At 41.5% G+C, this 17,274-nt stretch overlaps 1 protein-coding gene across 12 annotated transcripts in view; it reads right to left on the bottom strand.

Moving 5' to 3' along the window:
• Nucleotides 1-17,274, bottom strand: part of RABGAP1 (RAB GTPase activating protein 1) — a 172,951-nt gene that overhangs the window by 6,079 nt on the left and 149,598 nt on the right. For all 12 annotated transcript variants that reach the window (XM_054519399.2, XM_054519400.2, XM_024251732.3 and 9 more), the window contains 3 exon segments: nucleotides 9,963-10,055; nucleotides 9,422-9,532; nucleotides 946-1,050 (listed from right to left, as the gene is read on the bottom strand). In XM_054519399.2, coding sequence (XP_054375374.1) covers nucleotides 946-1,050; nucleotides 9,422-9,532; nucleotides 9,963-10,055 — 309 coding nt within the window.

Genomic DNA, 17,274 nt, shown 5'->3' with positions numbered 1-17,274 from the left:
CACACATAAAAAAGCAAAAGGGACTATGTTAACAGAAAAATAAAGGAAGTTCTGCCACCAACCGCTCAGTGCTAGGCTTCCCAAAAACTGCTGAACCAAACCCTGTAAGTCCTCTAATTCAGCTACTTTCTTCCTTCAATCTTGGCAGCACTAATCCCCTGTTCCTGATGCAGGAGAGGGAGAGAACAGTTAAAACTTCCAAGAACGTCAGACCCCATTTCAGACTGAGGCTTCTGCTGAAGGTCTTCCCTGCCAGTACAAGCCAACCTGTGGACCTTCACTGACAGACCAGACACAAACCAAAGAGCTCATAAGAGGACTGCGGGTTTTCAGCATCTCATGGTTTCTGTAGAAAGGGCTTTGCAGTCTCTCACCCCAGCCAGTCCTGCCTCCTGGAGGATGGATAAGCAAGGGTTCTTCTAGCTATGCCGCCTCTGCATTCACTGGCCTAGGATGCGATGGGGGAGGTGCGATGGGGGTGGTGCGATGGGGGAGGGGGCTGCTTCCAGGCGCACAGCACCCAGAGCTCTTCCCATGCCTGCAGGTCTGTGTCTCCAGTGACTATGGAGCACTGGCTCAGAACAAGACTTCCCAAGCTTGCTCTATGAGGGAGACAGCAGAGGACAAGTAGGGAAACAGCCAGGTATTATATGATGTGTGCTTTCCTTCTGCAGAAATTCTACCCCGTCTTCTTTGTTATGCTCAGATGCCGATACACAGAAATTCTCCTGCCCCAACAAAGGATGGGCTTCAACCCACTGTCTCCTCCTAGACTTTAATTAGGAACCATTGGACTTTACATAGTAGGGGGAAAAAAAAAAGGTCTTTAGAAAGAAACTGAAGCCAGATGTCTCTACGTTTTCTAGTGCCAACAGGAAGCCACCAGCTGAACTCAACAGTTCTCAAGCATTTGCAAGACAGAGGAATGTGGGAGAGTTCCCTTACCTGAGCAGACTCTTCTTCCAGCCGTCTTTTCTCTTCTTCTGCATCAATCAACTTCTGTTTGGTCATCAGCAGCTCCTTATTCAGAGCATCTGCCTTTTCCTCAGCCTGGAACATTTAAGATATGCTGTCACAAAACAAGAATTGGGAACTGCAAAGGGTTTCCATTACTTAGCATGACCCCATTTTAAGATGATGGCGAAACTCTGATTCAGAGAGAGGGGAATTATACCCCCAGGGTCACAATGAGAACACACTCATGCATAAGTGCCTGTCCCAGTCTCTTGTTCAGAGGTGGTGCAGGGCAGTAGTTAGGGGCTTAGCCTTTGGCATCAGACAGCCTGGACTCATCGCCCATTGTTCACTGACCATGTGCCACTTGGACAAGTCATTGAGAACCTCTCTAAGCTTCCGGCTCTTCATCTGAGGGATAAGGCAAGAAAAGCATTCAGCACAGTGCCTGGAATACAGTAAACACCAATAAAAGGTAGCCATCATTATTATTATTAATAAACTGGTTTTCTTCCTCCAAACTGTGTTTCCTCTGCTTCATCCAACCCCGTCTGGCATTTTTCTCTTGTTATTACCTGATAAAGGAGGCTTCCCCTTTCCTGGCACTTTTTCTTATCTTTAATGGCCACTCTCCACCCCAGTCTTTTTCTAAAGCATGCAAAAGGTCTAGTGGGTGTATCTGTGAGTCCTAGTGAAAATGGTATACTTTTGCCTGACATACGAGTTCCTGGTGCTGGTCACTCCAAGGATAACTGAAGAAGGACTGACTATACAATATTGGAGAAGACTCAAGGACTAAATACAGAGGGTCTCTGCTGGGCTCCTGATATGGATAAGATTTCCCTGAAATTCTGACATCACCTAAACTGGGCCACTGAGTTTTCCACTATACTCTACTTCCTTTCCTGTATCTTCTTTGGAAGAAACAGGTTCCAGAGAGCTGGGTCCTTAAATGGGGAACTGGGTCAGGTGCGGTGGCTGACGCCTGTAATCCCAGCACTTTGGGAGGCCGAGGTGGGCAGATCACAAGGTCAGGAATTTGAGAACAGCCTGGCCAACATAATGAAACCCTGTCTCTACTAAAGATATACAAAAAATTAGCCAGGCGTGGTGGCAGGCGCCTGTAATCCCAGCTACTTGGGAGGCTAGGGCAGCAAAATCACTTGAACCCAGGAGGCTGAGGTTGCAGTGAGCCGAGATCGCACCATTGCACTCCAGCCTGGGCAACAGTGCGAGACTCAGTCTCAAAAGAGAGAGAAAAAAAAAGGGGGGAACTGAGAATGGCATGATACGCAGATTCAAAAGGCCATTAATTACTGGCAAACTGCAAATGCACGCAATTAAATGTGGCCCTGCAGTTATGTCCTTCATGGGGAGTAGCTTATCATCTCCTCTAGCTCAAACCCAAGAAGCAATCAAAAAAGGAAATGAAGAGAGTCAAACAACAGGGAAAATAGTAAGAAGAATGAAGTCCTGTTAAAGATTCTATTTTACTTTAACCAACAGAACAACCTATCCTCTCTCCCTTGGACTCGGTTAACATCTTTTGAGCATTACATTGGAGCATGTGCTACACACTTATGTTCTGTCCTTTTCTCATCATCACTACCTTGGTAGATGATGATTAATACTAAGACTGATTCTGAGGAGTATGGAGGAGCCTGCTGATGAACTGGGTCTTCTAACTCAACAATCTTCTCTGCCCACTCCAGCTCCCCAGTTTATAAAGCAGTTAGGTGGGGAAGTGATTTCCCCAAGCTGTCACTAGCATGTGGCATAGCTGGAATCTGAAACCAAGTCTTCTGACATTGAGTCCGGCATTTGTGCCACCACTCCTAGAGCTGATTCTCAAAGTCATGCCAATGGGAAGGTGCACAGAGGGTACTGGCCTGACCCAACCAGGGTCCTCTAATGGCACCACACCCACTGCACATTCTATTTACATCAGCATATGAGGAGAGGGCATCTGGTGTTAATAAATACATCCAGACTTCTAGTCACGAAGGATTAACAGGGACCAAGTTTATCCTCCTACTATAAACAGAAAACTGGATAGAATATATGAAACAGCTATTTTCAGACACTGAGAACAATAAATGCAGAACTGAGGTTTCTGGAAGGAAGACAACAAACAAGGTCCTACTTTCACCCTGACTTTCTGCTTAGATTCCAAGCAGAGCATGAAAGCCTCAAAGGGTTAAGGAGACAGGAAGTCAGGGTGGCTGGAAGGCATGGGACAGGGCTCTGTAGAAGAGGGAGCTCTAGAATAGCTTATCAGGCAACACAGGAGATAAAATGAAATCTTGAAAATACCCAATTAAGCCAAAGAATACAGAAAGAGAAAAAAAATGCAGAGGACAAATAGAAAACAAATTTATCATTTGGACAAAACAAAAACCCATTTTAAATATAAAGAGACATGTTAAAAGTAAACAGATGGAAAAAGATGTACATACCACACAATACCATGAAAACTGGACTGGCTATAGAAATGTCAGATAAAGTAGATTTCAGGACAAAGGGTATTACCAAGGACAAAGAGGGACATTTCATAATGATAAAAGAGTGACTCTTTTATCATTATGAAATGTCCCTCTTTGTCCTTGGTAATACCCTTTGAAGGTGTAACAATCCAAAATGTATGCAGAAATTCAAATTACATGAAACAAATCCCTACATAACTAAAAGGAGAAAAAGAAAAATGCACAATTAGAGTCATAGAAACTTCTACTGTGCTCTCTCAGGAAGCGACAGAACAAGCAGAGAAAATCAAGTTGACTACTATCAACCAATTTGGCCTAATTGACACAGTACACTCCACTCACAACAGAACATGCATACTTTCCAAATGTATGTGGTACATTCACCCAAACATATTATATGATAAGCCATAAAATAAGTAATGGTATATTTTAAAAGGATTAAAATCAGGCAGGATATAATCTCTAATCACAACATATTTAAATGAAAAATAACAGAAAAGTTTCTGGGAAAAACAATAGTTGGAAATTAAATTACATACTACTAATAAACTTGTACAAGTGAAAGAATAAATCACAAGAACTGAATGAAAATAAAAGCACAACACATCAGAGTATGTGGAATGCAGCTGAAAATAGTGCTTACATGGAGATTTCTGATTTTTTTTTTTCCTTCAAAGACACAGGGTCACATTCTATTGCCCAGGCTAAAATGCAGTAGTACGATCATAGCTCACCGTAACCTTGAACTCCTGGGCTCAAACAATACTCCCATCTCAGCCTCCCAAGCAGCTGGGACTACAGGCATGTGTCACTATGCTCAGCTATTTTTCAAAAATTTTTTGTAGAGACAAATTCTTGCTATATTGCCCAGGCTGGTTTTGAACTCTTGGGCTCAAGCAATCTTCCTGCTTTGGCCTCCAAAGTGCTGGGATTACAGGCATAAGCCATTGTGCCTGGCTGAGATTAATAACTTTAAATGCTTATTTTAGAAAAGAAGAAAGGTCCAGAGTTATTCAAACTTCCTCTTTAAGAAGCCAGAAAAACAGCAAATGAAACCCAAAGAAAGTAAAAGCAGAAATCAATGAAACAAGACAACAGAGAAAACTCAATAAAACCAAAAGCTGGCTTTTTTTTTTTTTTTTTTTTTGAGACAAGGTTTCACTCTGTCACCCAGGCTGGAGTACAGTGGTGTGATCTCGGTTCACTGCAGCCCCTGCCTCCCGGGTTCAAGTGATCCTCTCACCTAAGCCTCCTATGTAGCTGGGAATATAGGCATGTGACACCACAGCCAGCTAATTTTTGCCATGTTGCCCAGGCTAAAGCTGGCTTTTGAAAAGATCAACACAATTGATAAACTTCTAGCTAGGTTGGTTATGGAAAAGTGGGAAAAAGACGTACATCGGGAATGAAAATGAAACATCTCTACATATCTTATAAATATTAAAAGAATACAAACAACCTTATATCAACATATTAAGATGAAATGGATAAATTACTTGAAAGACACAAATTATAAAAACAGACACACAAAAAATTAGAAAATTTGCATAGCTCCATATCTAGAAAAGAAAAAGAATTCACAATTAATTTCCTGCAAAGAAAATTTCAGGTCTGCATGACTTCACTAGGGAACTAAAGATTTAATCAAAGAACAATCATATACAAAGTCCTCAAGAAAACAAGAGGAAACACTTCTCACTTCATTTTATGAGGCCAGCATTCCCTAATGACAAAACCAGACAAAAACATTAAATAAAACTCCAGACAAATATTCCTTATAAACATATAAATATTTAATAAGAATTAAAATCTTTAATAAAAAATAGAAACCCCAACTGGAGTTTATCTTGGAATGCAAGATTGGTTTACATTGAAAAGTGAATTTATTTCACTATATTAACAGAATTAAGGAGAAGTACCAAATGATTATCTCAACAGACACAGGAAAAGCATTTGACAAAATTCAACACCCATTCATGACAAAAACTCTCAGCAAACAGGAACAGAGGAGAATTTATTTCCTCAACCTACTCTACGAAAAACCTACAGCTGATGTCCAGAACCAGGCAATGATGTCCACTGTCACCATTCAGCATCGTTCTGAAGATGCTAGTCAGTGCAGTGAGACAAGAAAAAGAGAGGCGGATAAATATGAAAGGAAGAAAAACTGTATTCAGAGATGATATGATTGTATATGTGGAAAATCCCACAAAATATATTTAAAAAGCTGCCAGACTAACAAATGAGTTTTTACAAGGTCACAGGATACAAGGTCACAACACAAAAACCAACTGCATCTCTAGAGACTAGCAATACACAACTGGAAAATGAAATTTAAAAAACAATAACATTTTACAATAGATTAAAACATGCACGTCTTGTAAATTGAACACTAAAAAACACTGCTGCTGAGAGAAACTGAAAAAGATCTTAACAAGGGAAAATTTTAACATGTTCTGGATTGAATGCTTCAACTGTTGTTCAGATGTCAATTCTCCCCAAATTGATTTACAGATTCCATGAGCCTCACTCAAAAGCCAGAGGCTTTTATTTCTAGATATTCACAAGCTGATTCTAACACTGATACAGAAATGCAAAGAACAACAAAGTCAGAGAACTCACATGAACTGATTTTAAGATTTATTATAAAGCTACAGTAAGCAAGACAGTGTGGTATTGGCTTAAGGATAGACACAGAAATAGATGGAGCAGACAGAATCAAGAAGTGAACCTGCAAATTTAGGGTCAATTGATTTTTAATAAAGGGGCCAAGCTAACTCAATGGGGCAAGTTCAGCAATCTGCAAAATGTCACAGAACTAATAAGGGGCCGAGGCAGAGTTCACATCCTGCTGGACAGCAGGTGAGCTCACCAGCAAGTTTCCTTCACTCTCACGTCTGTCTCAACACAGAGGAATGACCCTGCTAGAGCGGACTCGGACATGGTCCTATCAGCTCTGCAGGGACCTTCCATAGCTTCCCCTCATCCTTTCAGCACCAGTGTCAGGTCTAGTCATTACTCCCATTTCATATAGAAAGCTTGATTGGGGTCACGTAGGAATTAAGTGGCTGACATGGAATTTCTCCACAGCTACTGTGTGAAGAACAGCAAAAGTGACAGGTGACGAATAACAAAAGTGATGTATAATCAACCGAAAATACAAGAGGGCTCTGGAAATTTTAAAGCCTCACACCAGAGCTTTTCTCTGAGATGCAGGAAGGAAAGAGCTCAAAGGAATGACGTTCTTTCAAAAACCTAAGTCCCTAAAGTAAAAAAATTAATGAAAGGGCCCCACGCTCCTCCCTTCAGTGAGGAAGAATCTAGCTGATTTTCAGTGACGATTCAGAAGAAACTATAGAGAGAAGTCCAACTTGGGAAGGGAAAGTGAGTGTGGGAAAGGTGTGTCTGCAGCATTTTAGATGACTGCAGGATGGGCCCTGGTGTGACGCTCCCGAGCCCTGCCGCCTGCTTAGGAGGGTGAGCTCTGGTGTCAGGCCTTCAATTTGAGGGCTTGGCCACTAGCTGGGTGATCTGTGTGGGATATTTAACCTCTTTTTGCTTCAGTTTCCTCATCAGGAAAATGGGGATCATAATTATATCCCTTCTACAACACCGGCTACTCTGAGGATTTGATAATATATAGAAAGCACTTAGAACAGTGCCTAGCACTTGGTAAGTGCTCAAGAAATGTTAGCTCTTATGTCACAATCCCTGGTCCTCATGTTTTTGATATGGTTATGACATCGATTCATAGCTCCTTGTCCCATATTTACTGTGGAAACAGGCTGGCACTGTAAAAAAAAAAAAAAAAAAAGCCTGGGCATTCCAGTTCCATGGGCCTGGCTCTGCTTCTTCCTGGGTACCTTCAACTGAATCTCAAGTTTTATAGCTGTTAAAAAAAAAATCCTCATCCATAATGGAACTTACATTACTGTTCTCTCAAGGCTGAGGTAAGGGTAAGAGAGATCAAAGTTTAGTAAAATGCTTATCATAGTGCCTAGCACCACAAATCATCAGTAAATGGGAGCTCATATTATAATTCTTATTATTTTGCACTCCTAATATCAGGAATGAAACCTAGTTCTCTCACTACTGTGTCAGGATAAGATGACTTGAAAAAGGGTTTATACTGTTTAGGGGCAGGTTTTAAGAACATAAATAGTCTACGACTCACTAGTGGGTGTCACTGTTAATACTGGGCCTGTTAGACTGGAAAATGCAACAGCTCAAACTAAAAATCCACTTGGAATTTTAGCCTAAGCTGCCTCTTAATTTCATTGTAGGACACAAAAGCTCCTGTTCAAGACCCATATTTTTTTTCTTTTCCTTTTTTTCCTCCTTTCTGCATGACCCATGGCTGCTATGAGGGCTGTGTTAGGCGCACACCTCTGGCCCTGCTTCAGTAGTCCCTGCTCCATGTACACCTGCCTCCCTCCACTCACTAGGCAGAAATACCTGAACAGGGAGAGAATGACCCATATAGTGTTTCTACAAAGAGGAACAGAGGATATGCTGGGAATCTGCACCATAAGGAAGAAACTCAATCCTGATGAGCAGACTGTGGTAAGCCAAAAAGCCGTCAAAGAGCTCAGGTTCTGGTCATTGAGGGCTAATGACCTTGAAACATTCTCCCTGCAAAAACTGCAAAGAGAAGCCTTCCCTGTTAAATTCAGTTATTTGTAGATGACAAGCAGACAAGCAGAGGGAGCTAACATTGCCTGTGCCTGATTTTTTTTAATGATGCTTTCATATACATCTAATTATGTAATTCTCTCTATACCCTGTGACATAGCTATTATTCTACCACCCCTCATTTTACAAGGTGTCCAAGGTGAGCTGAAAGTAGAGTAGCTGGCATTAGAATCCAGGTCTATCCTACATTTTCTGAACGGATAGATACTGTGGTCTCTGTCTCACCTGTTAACCACTTTGAGAATCTGATGAAACCATAGTCTTTCTACCTAGGAGAACTAAACGAAAGCATAGCCTTTCAAGGAAATGCATGAGTACACAAAATTTTTGTAAGCTTCTGGTGGATGTCAAGGACATCCAGAAATTCATGGACCCTATTTCAGTGCATATAATGTAAGACCCCCGTAAAAATCCTCAACAGCCTGAGCCCATCCCTGGAACTTTAGGAAACCAATGAGCAGAAAGGTAATCCTAGGAGCCTGGCAGGGAAACCTAAAGGGTTGGCAAACTACAGTCCCAGGGCCAAATCCAACCTGTCACCTGTTTTTGTAAATAAAGCTTTTAATTGGAACACAGCCATGCTCATTCATTTGCATATCATCTATGTCTGCTTTTGCTAAGTAGTAGCAATGGAGGCTGTAGGGCCACAAGCCTCAAACACTTATTATCCATCCCTTTACAGAAAATGTTTGCCAACTTCTGACCTAAACCATCATCGAGAGATTATACCATTTCTTCTAAGGTTAGTTTGTAGTACAGAAAATAGAAAAGGGTTTCTGCCAGGAAAGACATCATTCCAAAATTGTTAAGATTAGGAGAAGCAAAGAAAAATGAAACATCTGTCAACAGAAACTCCTGATGAAACTGCAAGTTGCTGAGGTACTGAGCTGCATTCCAACTGGCAATGCTTTTTCAACAGGCACCAAATATGTAGGATAACAAAATCTCTTCTTGTCTGAGGGGGGAGGTTAAGGTAATTATAATGATTAAATGCTCCTGCCAATTATAGTAATGTAAGAATTAACCACAAGGTCTCTTAATCAAATGATGTTTGGGAAAGAAGCTCAAGGATTATGTGCACAATGAGAAAAGAATGTGGTAAGGAGGGCTTTGTGAGACAACAGATAATTCCTGAAGGAAAGGAGGGAAGTGACACTGACAAGCAAGTTGTATCACAAGACGGAAACTTTACAGGTGGCTAGACTAACAATCACTAAAATTCCAGGATTTCTCTTAAGGGGAAAAGTCAAGTGTCTCAGTGTGATCTTTCCCTTCAGACCTGTTGGACTTACGTTATCCAGGTCCTTCCGCAGTGCAATCTTGCTGGTCACCAGCTCATGGGCTAAGTCATCATTTTCCTGTTCCAACCTCATGTTAGCTTCTTGTAGACGCCTATTCTCCCGCTGAAGGGTAGAAAGAAACCAGTTACAGACACATAAAAATCAGATGGAAATGAAAATTTCTCAGGGCCAAACCTCGAAATAAATTTCTACGTCCTATGGAAACAATAAGAGAAATGGCTGGACCTGATGTGTTTCCAAATCAACAATTTCTTATTTTCTAGCTCCATAAAGAAATACTTAACTGATTCAAGTGACTTTGTCAAGCAGCTACTATTTGTTAACTGTGACGAAAAGCCACTGAACTGTAACAAACCAGGCAGCTGGTTTGAAGCAAAAACAGATCTTGCTTGCTAATTTGCAAACTCAAACTAAAACCTGAACCTACAGAGGAACTGAATTTTAAAAAGGACTCAATAAAGCCAGTTACAGGAGCAATCATATGAAATGAAAGCCTGGGAGCTCCTCACACGTAGGCCATAAGCAAACAAACCTCAAATCGCTCGATGGGATCTTCTTGCTGGGCCTGTTGTTCTCTCATGGTGTGATATTCTTTCTCGTATTTTTTCAACTTCTTCTGACTAATCTGTAGGATAAATCATACGGTAAATTAAGAAGTATTAGAAAGTAGTGGGTGCTTCAGTGCCTGCACTGAAGACCAAGACTTCTGGTGGCCTGGGCAATCTCAGTCATTATGGACGTGGTATTTCCTATTTTTTTGGAGGGAAATCATCAGAGTAGGGTATAAGCCCAGGACCCCAAATTCTCAATGCGTTTAGAGTTCTGTTGGAGATGTTTGGTTCCTAAGGCTTTAACTGACAGTATTAGAATAAACACCCTACAGATGGCTCCTCCTACAAGTTCTGGGTCCTATTTGTCCCTAATAATAATAATGCCACCATTTTATTTAGCATATACCAGTGCTGCTGCTAAATCCTTTAAATCTGTGACCTCACAGCACCTCTACGAGGTGTGCTATTCTCAACCTCATCTTATAGGCAAGTTAACTGAGGTATAAGGAGGTTGGTTATGTAACTTGACCAAAGTCACACAATAAGGGACTGGAAGATCTGGGATTTGAGCCCTGGCAGTTGGACTCCATCCAAAGTCCTCACTATCCTAGCACCTCTCTATCCCCTCCCTTTCCTCTGTCCTACCTCCTTCTGTGCTGCTTTCAAATAGACAGTTATCTCTACCCTTAAAAACATAGCTCTGCTGACTACTCTGCTTAGATGCCCTCTACCCCATCGGATTATTGTTCTTTCTCTCAAGCCTCTTCTTACCCACCATTGCAAACCACAGGCCTATATCTTCACCTCCGTGGCTTCAAGACCTGCCCCTCCTTAATGTAAGTCAGGCCTTTGCTCTGACTACTCTGTGAAAGAACCCTCTTGAAGGTCACCAGTGGTGTCTTTTTCCTCTGTCCAGTGGTCTTACATCTCCCCAACTGAACTTCAAAACTCCCTGACTTTCGTGCTTTAACATGACCAATCTTCTCTGCTTTCTTCTAGAAAATCTTTTCTCCCTTTATTCTCTTTGCTTTCCTTCTAGGTAACAGGCTTTCCCCCTCTTTACTGGTTGGCTCTGTCTCCTTCTTCAAGCTAAACTATAACCAAGGGCAACATACCTTCAAGATGCAACTGCCTTTTTTTTTCCTCTTTGAGACAGGGTCTCTATCACCCAAGCTGGAGTGCAGTAGTGTGATCTCAGCTCACTGCAGCCTTGACATCCTGTGGCAAGTTGATCCTCCTGCCCCAGCCTCCCAAGGAGCTGGGACTACAGGCACATGACACCACACCTGGCTGATTTTTATTTTTTGTAGGGATGGAGTTTCGCTATGTTGCCCAGGCTGGGTGACTATCTTTCCTTCCTCTGAACAGCTAGCCATTCCCTATGGCATTTTTTTAAATTACATGTTCAAAAATTATGAGATATAATAGAAAAGTGATAAAAAACAGATGTGTGCAATTTAAAGACTGATTATGGCTGGGTGCAGTGGCTCACACCTGTAATCTCAGCACTTTGGGAGGCCAAGGCAGAAGGATCACTTGAGGCCAGGAGTTTGAAACCAGCCTGGGCAACACAGCAAGACTGTCTCTACAAAAAAATATAAAAATTGGCCAGGTATGGTGGCATGTGCCTGTAGTCCCAGCTACTCTGGAGGCTGAGGTGGGAGGATCCCTTGAGCCCAGGAGGTTGAGAATGTAGTGAGCCAAGCCAATACTGCACCACTGTGTCCCAATCTGGGTGACAAGAGAGAGACTCCATCTAAATAATTAAAAAAAAAAGAATATAAAGCTAATGGTAATCCCTTCCTGAAACTTCAGTAATCAGCACTAAAGTGCTGACATGGAAATCTGCCTGTTAGTCCCCAGGTCCAGGTAACTAGGATTCTCAGCTCTACTCCACTGTAACTTTCTTATTTTACAGATGAAGAAGTAAGACCTAGAAAGGGAACAAGATAGGCCCACATTTGCTGCGTGTTGGTGTCAGTGTCTCCAGATGCTCTCAGTAGGAGAGTGTGTTCCTCTCCCATTGACTGTGGACACCTCCCCTAGTCAGGCTGTTTGCAGGTCTGCCTCAATCAGAGCTCTATTCCTGGAGTCTGGCTGCTGCCCAGGAAGACAGCATTCTGCTCCAGCTGACCTCTACAGAAAAATGCTCACTCAACACCTGGGGTGAGGCCACAAACTGGAGCAGGACATCTTTAAGCTGAGATCTTCTGCAGTTTAGGGGCAATGCTAGGGTAAACTTTTATTGTGTACCTAAGTGACTCACAAAAAAAGCACCTAAGTAAAATGTCTATGCAATCAGTAAGTGTATAGACAATCCTAACAGATCAATAGTAGTGGAACAGAAAATAAATGCAGCTGCGAACAGCAAACACTTCATCCCAGTGCTTTTGCATTCTGAATAAATGAGAGGAAGGGCAGTGGTTATGAGGCTCCCATGGCACTTTATTAAAAAAAAAAACGAACTGACACCAAATCCTGTAAAACATTTTCACAAATCTTCAAGTTTCTTCAACTGTTCATTCTTTTGCTAGGGTAAGGAAGAATTAACATTTTTCCCCATAGATATATGTTTTAATAGGCTAATTACAAAACAATGTCTTCTATATTTCATTAACCCTTATTATAGCTGCCTCACCCTCATAGTAATAGGGTTGATTCTCCCTCAGTATCATATATAACAAGAGTTGGTGTGTGGTAAGTACCTGGTAAATAATAGAACCTTTACACGGACCAACATCTCATTTGCTTCTTACATTCTCATGATAGGATATGGGTGTTTCTTTTCATTTTTCCCATGTCTTCCAAGTATTCTGCATTGAGTATGAATTATTTTTATAATTAGGAAAACCAGAATGCTGTTTAAGTATCATTTTCAAAATTATACAGGGTTTCTCTAAGAGCTCTGCTTGTTTCTCTACCTGATGGTCTTCATTTACTTCCGAATCAGTCCTCAGGGGTCACCTCTCAGGAATGGGTGTACACAAAGCTCTGCTGTCTTCACAGACTTTGGTGGTCCAGAGTCCTGACTTCTTCACCAGCTCAGTCTTTTCCCAGTCTTCACCCTCACCTCTTCTCAGTCTCTCTCTTTCTCCCTCCCACCCTCCCTCTCTCCCTTAAACACTCACCACAAACACAAAATCAATAAAAACACCATAGCTTCTCATGGGTTCATGGCTGATGCTGACTTTTGCAGCATGGGTGGCTGCATACCAAACCCAACTAGTTTAGGCTGCCTCTGAGGCACCAATTCCAAGATAAAGACTGATGCCTGAAACCCGAATGGGGAACCAGAAGGTGCCAGCAGCAGCAGGGGCATTTTAAGCCTCCTTTTAAGGCCATATCTGGGAGAGGCCAGCACCTCCCAGCCTGCCTAGGACATTATGAATGTCTTCTCCAGGCCAGAACTGTCTCTCACTCATTGTTGTCCCCTGTTCATGCATAGCGAGTACCCAGAAATGCTTGCTGAATTACTGAGAAAGGACTCTCTTTTCCTTGCATTGACTTTTCTTCTGAATGGAAATGGCAACCAAAGTGGACATGCAATGCAAGCACGTTCCTTCTGCCTGGACAACCTCATACCTGGCTCACTCCTATTCACCTTTGGGATTACAGTTCCAACACTCCTTTTTAGCAAACCCTTCCCTCATACTCTCATCCTGTCAGGCCAGTTCTTTCAGTTATATAACTATTCTCATAGCATCAAGTCAATTCATCCATGGCACCAATCCAAGCTCACGATTACTTAGGTTTCTACTTAATTGTCTGTCTTCCCACCAGGAGACAGGCCATATCTGTTATGCTTACTATTGTATCTCCAGTGCTCAATGCTTGGAAAGTAATTGGGACTCATAAAAATAGGATGTTAAACAAATTAAAGCCAAAGGCTTCCTTTTTACCTTAATAAAGATGCAATAGGGACATTTATTTAACCAATAGTTAAGCACTACTATGTGCAGTGGCATTAGCAATACAAAGATACGTATAGGTGCCAACGTACAAACTCCATGAGGGCAGGAAGTCCTATTCATTGTGAAATTCCTAATGCGTTTCACACGGTAAGCATGAAAACACTTAATGAACAGAGACTTAGAAGTCCAAGACTCATTTTTTCTCTCTCTTACTTTTAACTTTTAATTGAATTCAGGAAGCAAGGGAAGCTATGGATTTAGACTCAGAGCTCTGAATCATACCCGCTGTTCACTAATTCCTATCAGAAGGCTTTGGAAATCACAGCTTCACACAGAGGTATTTTTGCCCTCAAAGAAAATTAAATTTGAAATTCAATCCTTGTTCTGTTTAAATATACTTTGTGGGGGGAAAAGAAGCCTAACAAATACTTAGGATAAGATTGGGTTTGTTGGTAAAACCAACCTTATACCCCACTGTATTAGCACAGGGGTTCTTAACACCGTTAGAAATAGCACTACTTTGAAAGTCTCCTGAGAGCCATGGTTCCTCTCCAATAAAGAATGCACAGAAGCCAACTTCCCCTCTCCCTTCACAATCAAAACATTCTACATACCATTTCGGAGGGCTCATGGGCCCCCTGAGGCCTGTCCATTGTCCCAGGTTAAGAAACCTTAAATTAGAAGGAACAGACTTGCTACATGCCAGTTTGTTATTTTGATAGAAGCACAAATTCAGTCCAAAACATCTCTCCTTTGGTCACTCATCGTTAATCTGTCACAGGAACTGGATAATGTGCTTTCTTAAAATCTATGCCACTTGCCCTGGGGAAGCCAGTCTCTGATCAGCCCCTGGAACAGACAGTGACGGCAAGGGCAACACACATGGAGAAAGAGTGAGAGTGGCTGCTCACCTGGGCAGGCATGACGTGGTACAACCTGCCCACTAAGAGCTCGGGCTGTGCAGGTGGAACGGACCAAGGCTGGAGTCCTGGCTCTGCCAATGACTTACTATGTGACCAAGGACAAGCTGCCTAATTTTAAGCCTCTATTTCCTCATCTGTAAAAATCATAACAGTCCTTATGAAGACTACTGTTATGAAGATCAAAAAACATAAAATATATATAAAGTCCTCAGAAAAGTTCCTAGCACACAGTGAAGTATTTTCAATAAATTTTAGCTACTATTTGTCGTTATTACCTGGCCTCCCGTCCTGAATCAAGAGACACAGCTACAACTCTGAACATGTGCTGCAAACAAACAGCCATTTTAAACAAAGTCAATTTAACACAGAAAAGCATGAAACAGGCTACCATTGGAAGTGGAGCTGCTTTCAAAGTTTGGCTTAAAAAAATGTTGCAAAAATGAGAATCTCTGCTGAGCTGGAGTCATAGGGAGTCCAGTAAGGTGGGAGGTTGAACATTAGTAGCTCTGCATGGCGAGAGAGAAGCATGTTGTTGGGTGAGTGGGTAGACGGTGGGGGGTAAGAAAGAGTCTGGTACATTAAGGAGATCCTGACTCCAAAGTCTTCATTGCTTCACATGGTAGGACTATCAGAAAGGTAAATAAAGAAATCTGACACAAGTCTATCTTCCTGTTTAATGCTCGAGACAGGGACTGATTTTCAGTTACTGATAAAACGAACCTGAGATTGACTCAGAACTTTCAAGATAACAAGATGCCTACATATCTACTATTTTATTTACTTCTCAAAACAACTTATTGAGATGGGTAGAGCAGAGATTATCTCCCTCATTTTACTGATGAGGAAGTAAGACCTAGACCTATCTATCTAGGTCTTACTTCCTCGTCATAGATCATATCACAGGTGATACTTATCATATCACAGATGGCTCACATCATACCATATCATAGATAGGTGACTTGTCCAAAGTTAAGGACCCAGTGTTGAGTGGCAATGCAAGCATAAGAATGCAAGTTTGGGGTGATTCCTGTTTCTTATTTATCTCTGTGGCCTGCTGAGTGCTGAACACATAAGAAAATCTATAAGCGTTTGTTGACTTGAACTGACTTAAGGAAAGTACTCTGGGTGCCTGGGCAAAGGTCAAAACAGGGCAGGCCAGAAGAACCCTCGTATCTGAAGGATGCAAACAGCAGCCACTTTAAAGGCATCATCTTATTCTGTCACAACCCTGCGATGTTAACCTACCCTGGGGTCACACAGCACAGGGGGAGCCAGGATAAAAGCCAAGGTCTGTGGGTCTCGAAGGTCTGCATTCTTCTCCAATGGAAATAAACATTCTATTTAATTTCTGGGCCTTTTTATTTAATTTGTTCAAACAGTTAATACTCAAACTCCTTCAAAGATCACTAAGTACAATTAGGTATTCTGGTTCTACCACCAGAGTGTTTTTCTAAAATGGAAGAAGCAAATTAGTAGCAGAGAACCCAAACAGATAAGGACTAAGGGAGACCAGCTTATTAAAAGAAGGCAGTGCCCACTGCTACCCTTGCAACAACTGGCAAAATTTAGGGTTCATTACAGAGAGAGCACCCATTCAGAAGTTTCCTCATAAAATCTGATTCTAAAAGGTAGGAACAAGTAAAGAAATAAAACTACAGTCTGGTCTAGTTATAAGGAAAGCTGAACTTTGTGTAGTGTATAGAGAATAAGTTTCAACTCTGACACAGAGATTGAGATTACATTACTAACATCACTAAAAAGGGATAACACACAAATGACTCCTGTCCCATTCATTCAATCCATCATTTACAGTAAAGCAGAATGCCCATAAGAATTGACTTCAGAGTCTGAAACTCTTGGGATCTAATCCCAACTCCATTAGTTACTAACTTTATATCCTTTGGGAGTTTACATCAATTCTCTATGTCTCAGTATGCACATCCGTAAAAGGCCCTCATATGGTCACTGTGAGGATTATTTCACTATATGAGAGCACTGTGTATGATTCTGCGAATCCATCAACAAACAAGACTGATGAAGTCACTGCCCTCAGAGAGCTTAAATCTAATACATACTAACTACACAAACAATTTGAACAGAGAATGAAGTTCAAACTAGTGTTGTTTTTAAGCTCTGGAATAAAAATATTCCCCAAGGGCAAATGCTGAAGAGTTTTCTGTTTCTCCAAATAGCAAATGGTTAAGAATTATATTAATTTGGAGACACTGCTATTTGGTTTTTGTACTAGTATCTTTTCTTACAAGTAGTTTGAAGTCTGGCACATTCACGTTGTGTTTAAAATGACACGTTCAAATGAAGCAATGGTTCAGCAATTCCATTTCACCTTAGGCAGGATTCTATGGCAAAATGGCCAAGTCTTCAGGTCTGATCTAGGAAACTCACTGGGCCATCTCTTAGAGCATGATTCTTGGGTCTTCTAAACTAGCCTCATATGTCTC

Source organism: Pongo abelii, chromosome 13 (assembly GCF_028885655.2).
Source record: "Pongo abelii isolate AG06213 chromosome 13, NHGRI_mPonAbe1-v2.0_pri, whole genome shotgun sequence".
In the NCBI taxonomy this organism is placed as follows: Eukaryota; Metazoa; Chordata; class Mammalia; order Primates; family Hominidae; genus Pongo; species Pongo abelii.
This window is presented reverse-complemented; position numbering and strand designations above follow the sequence as displayed.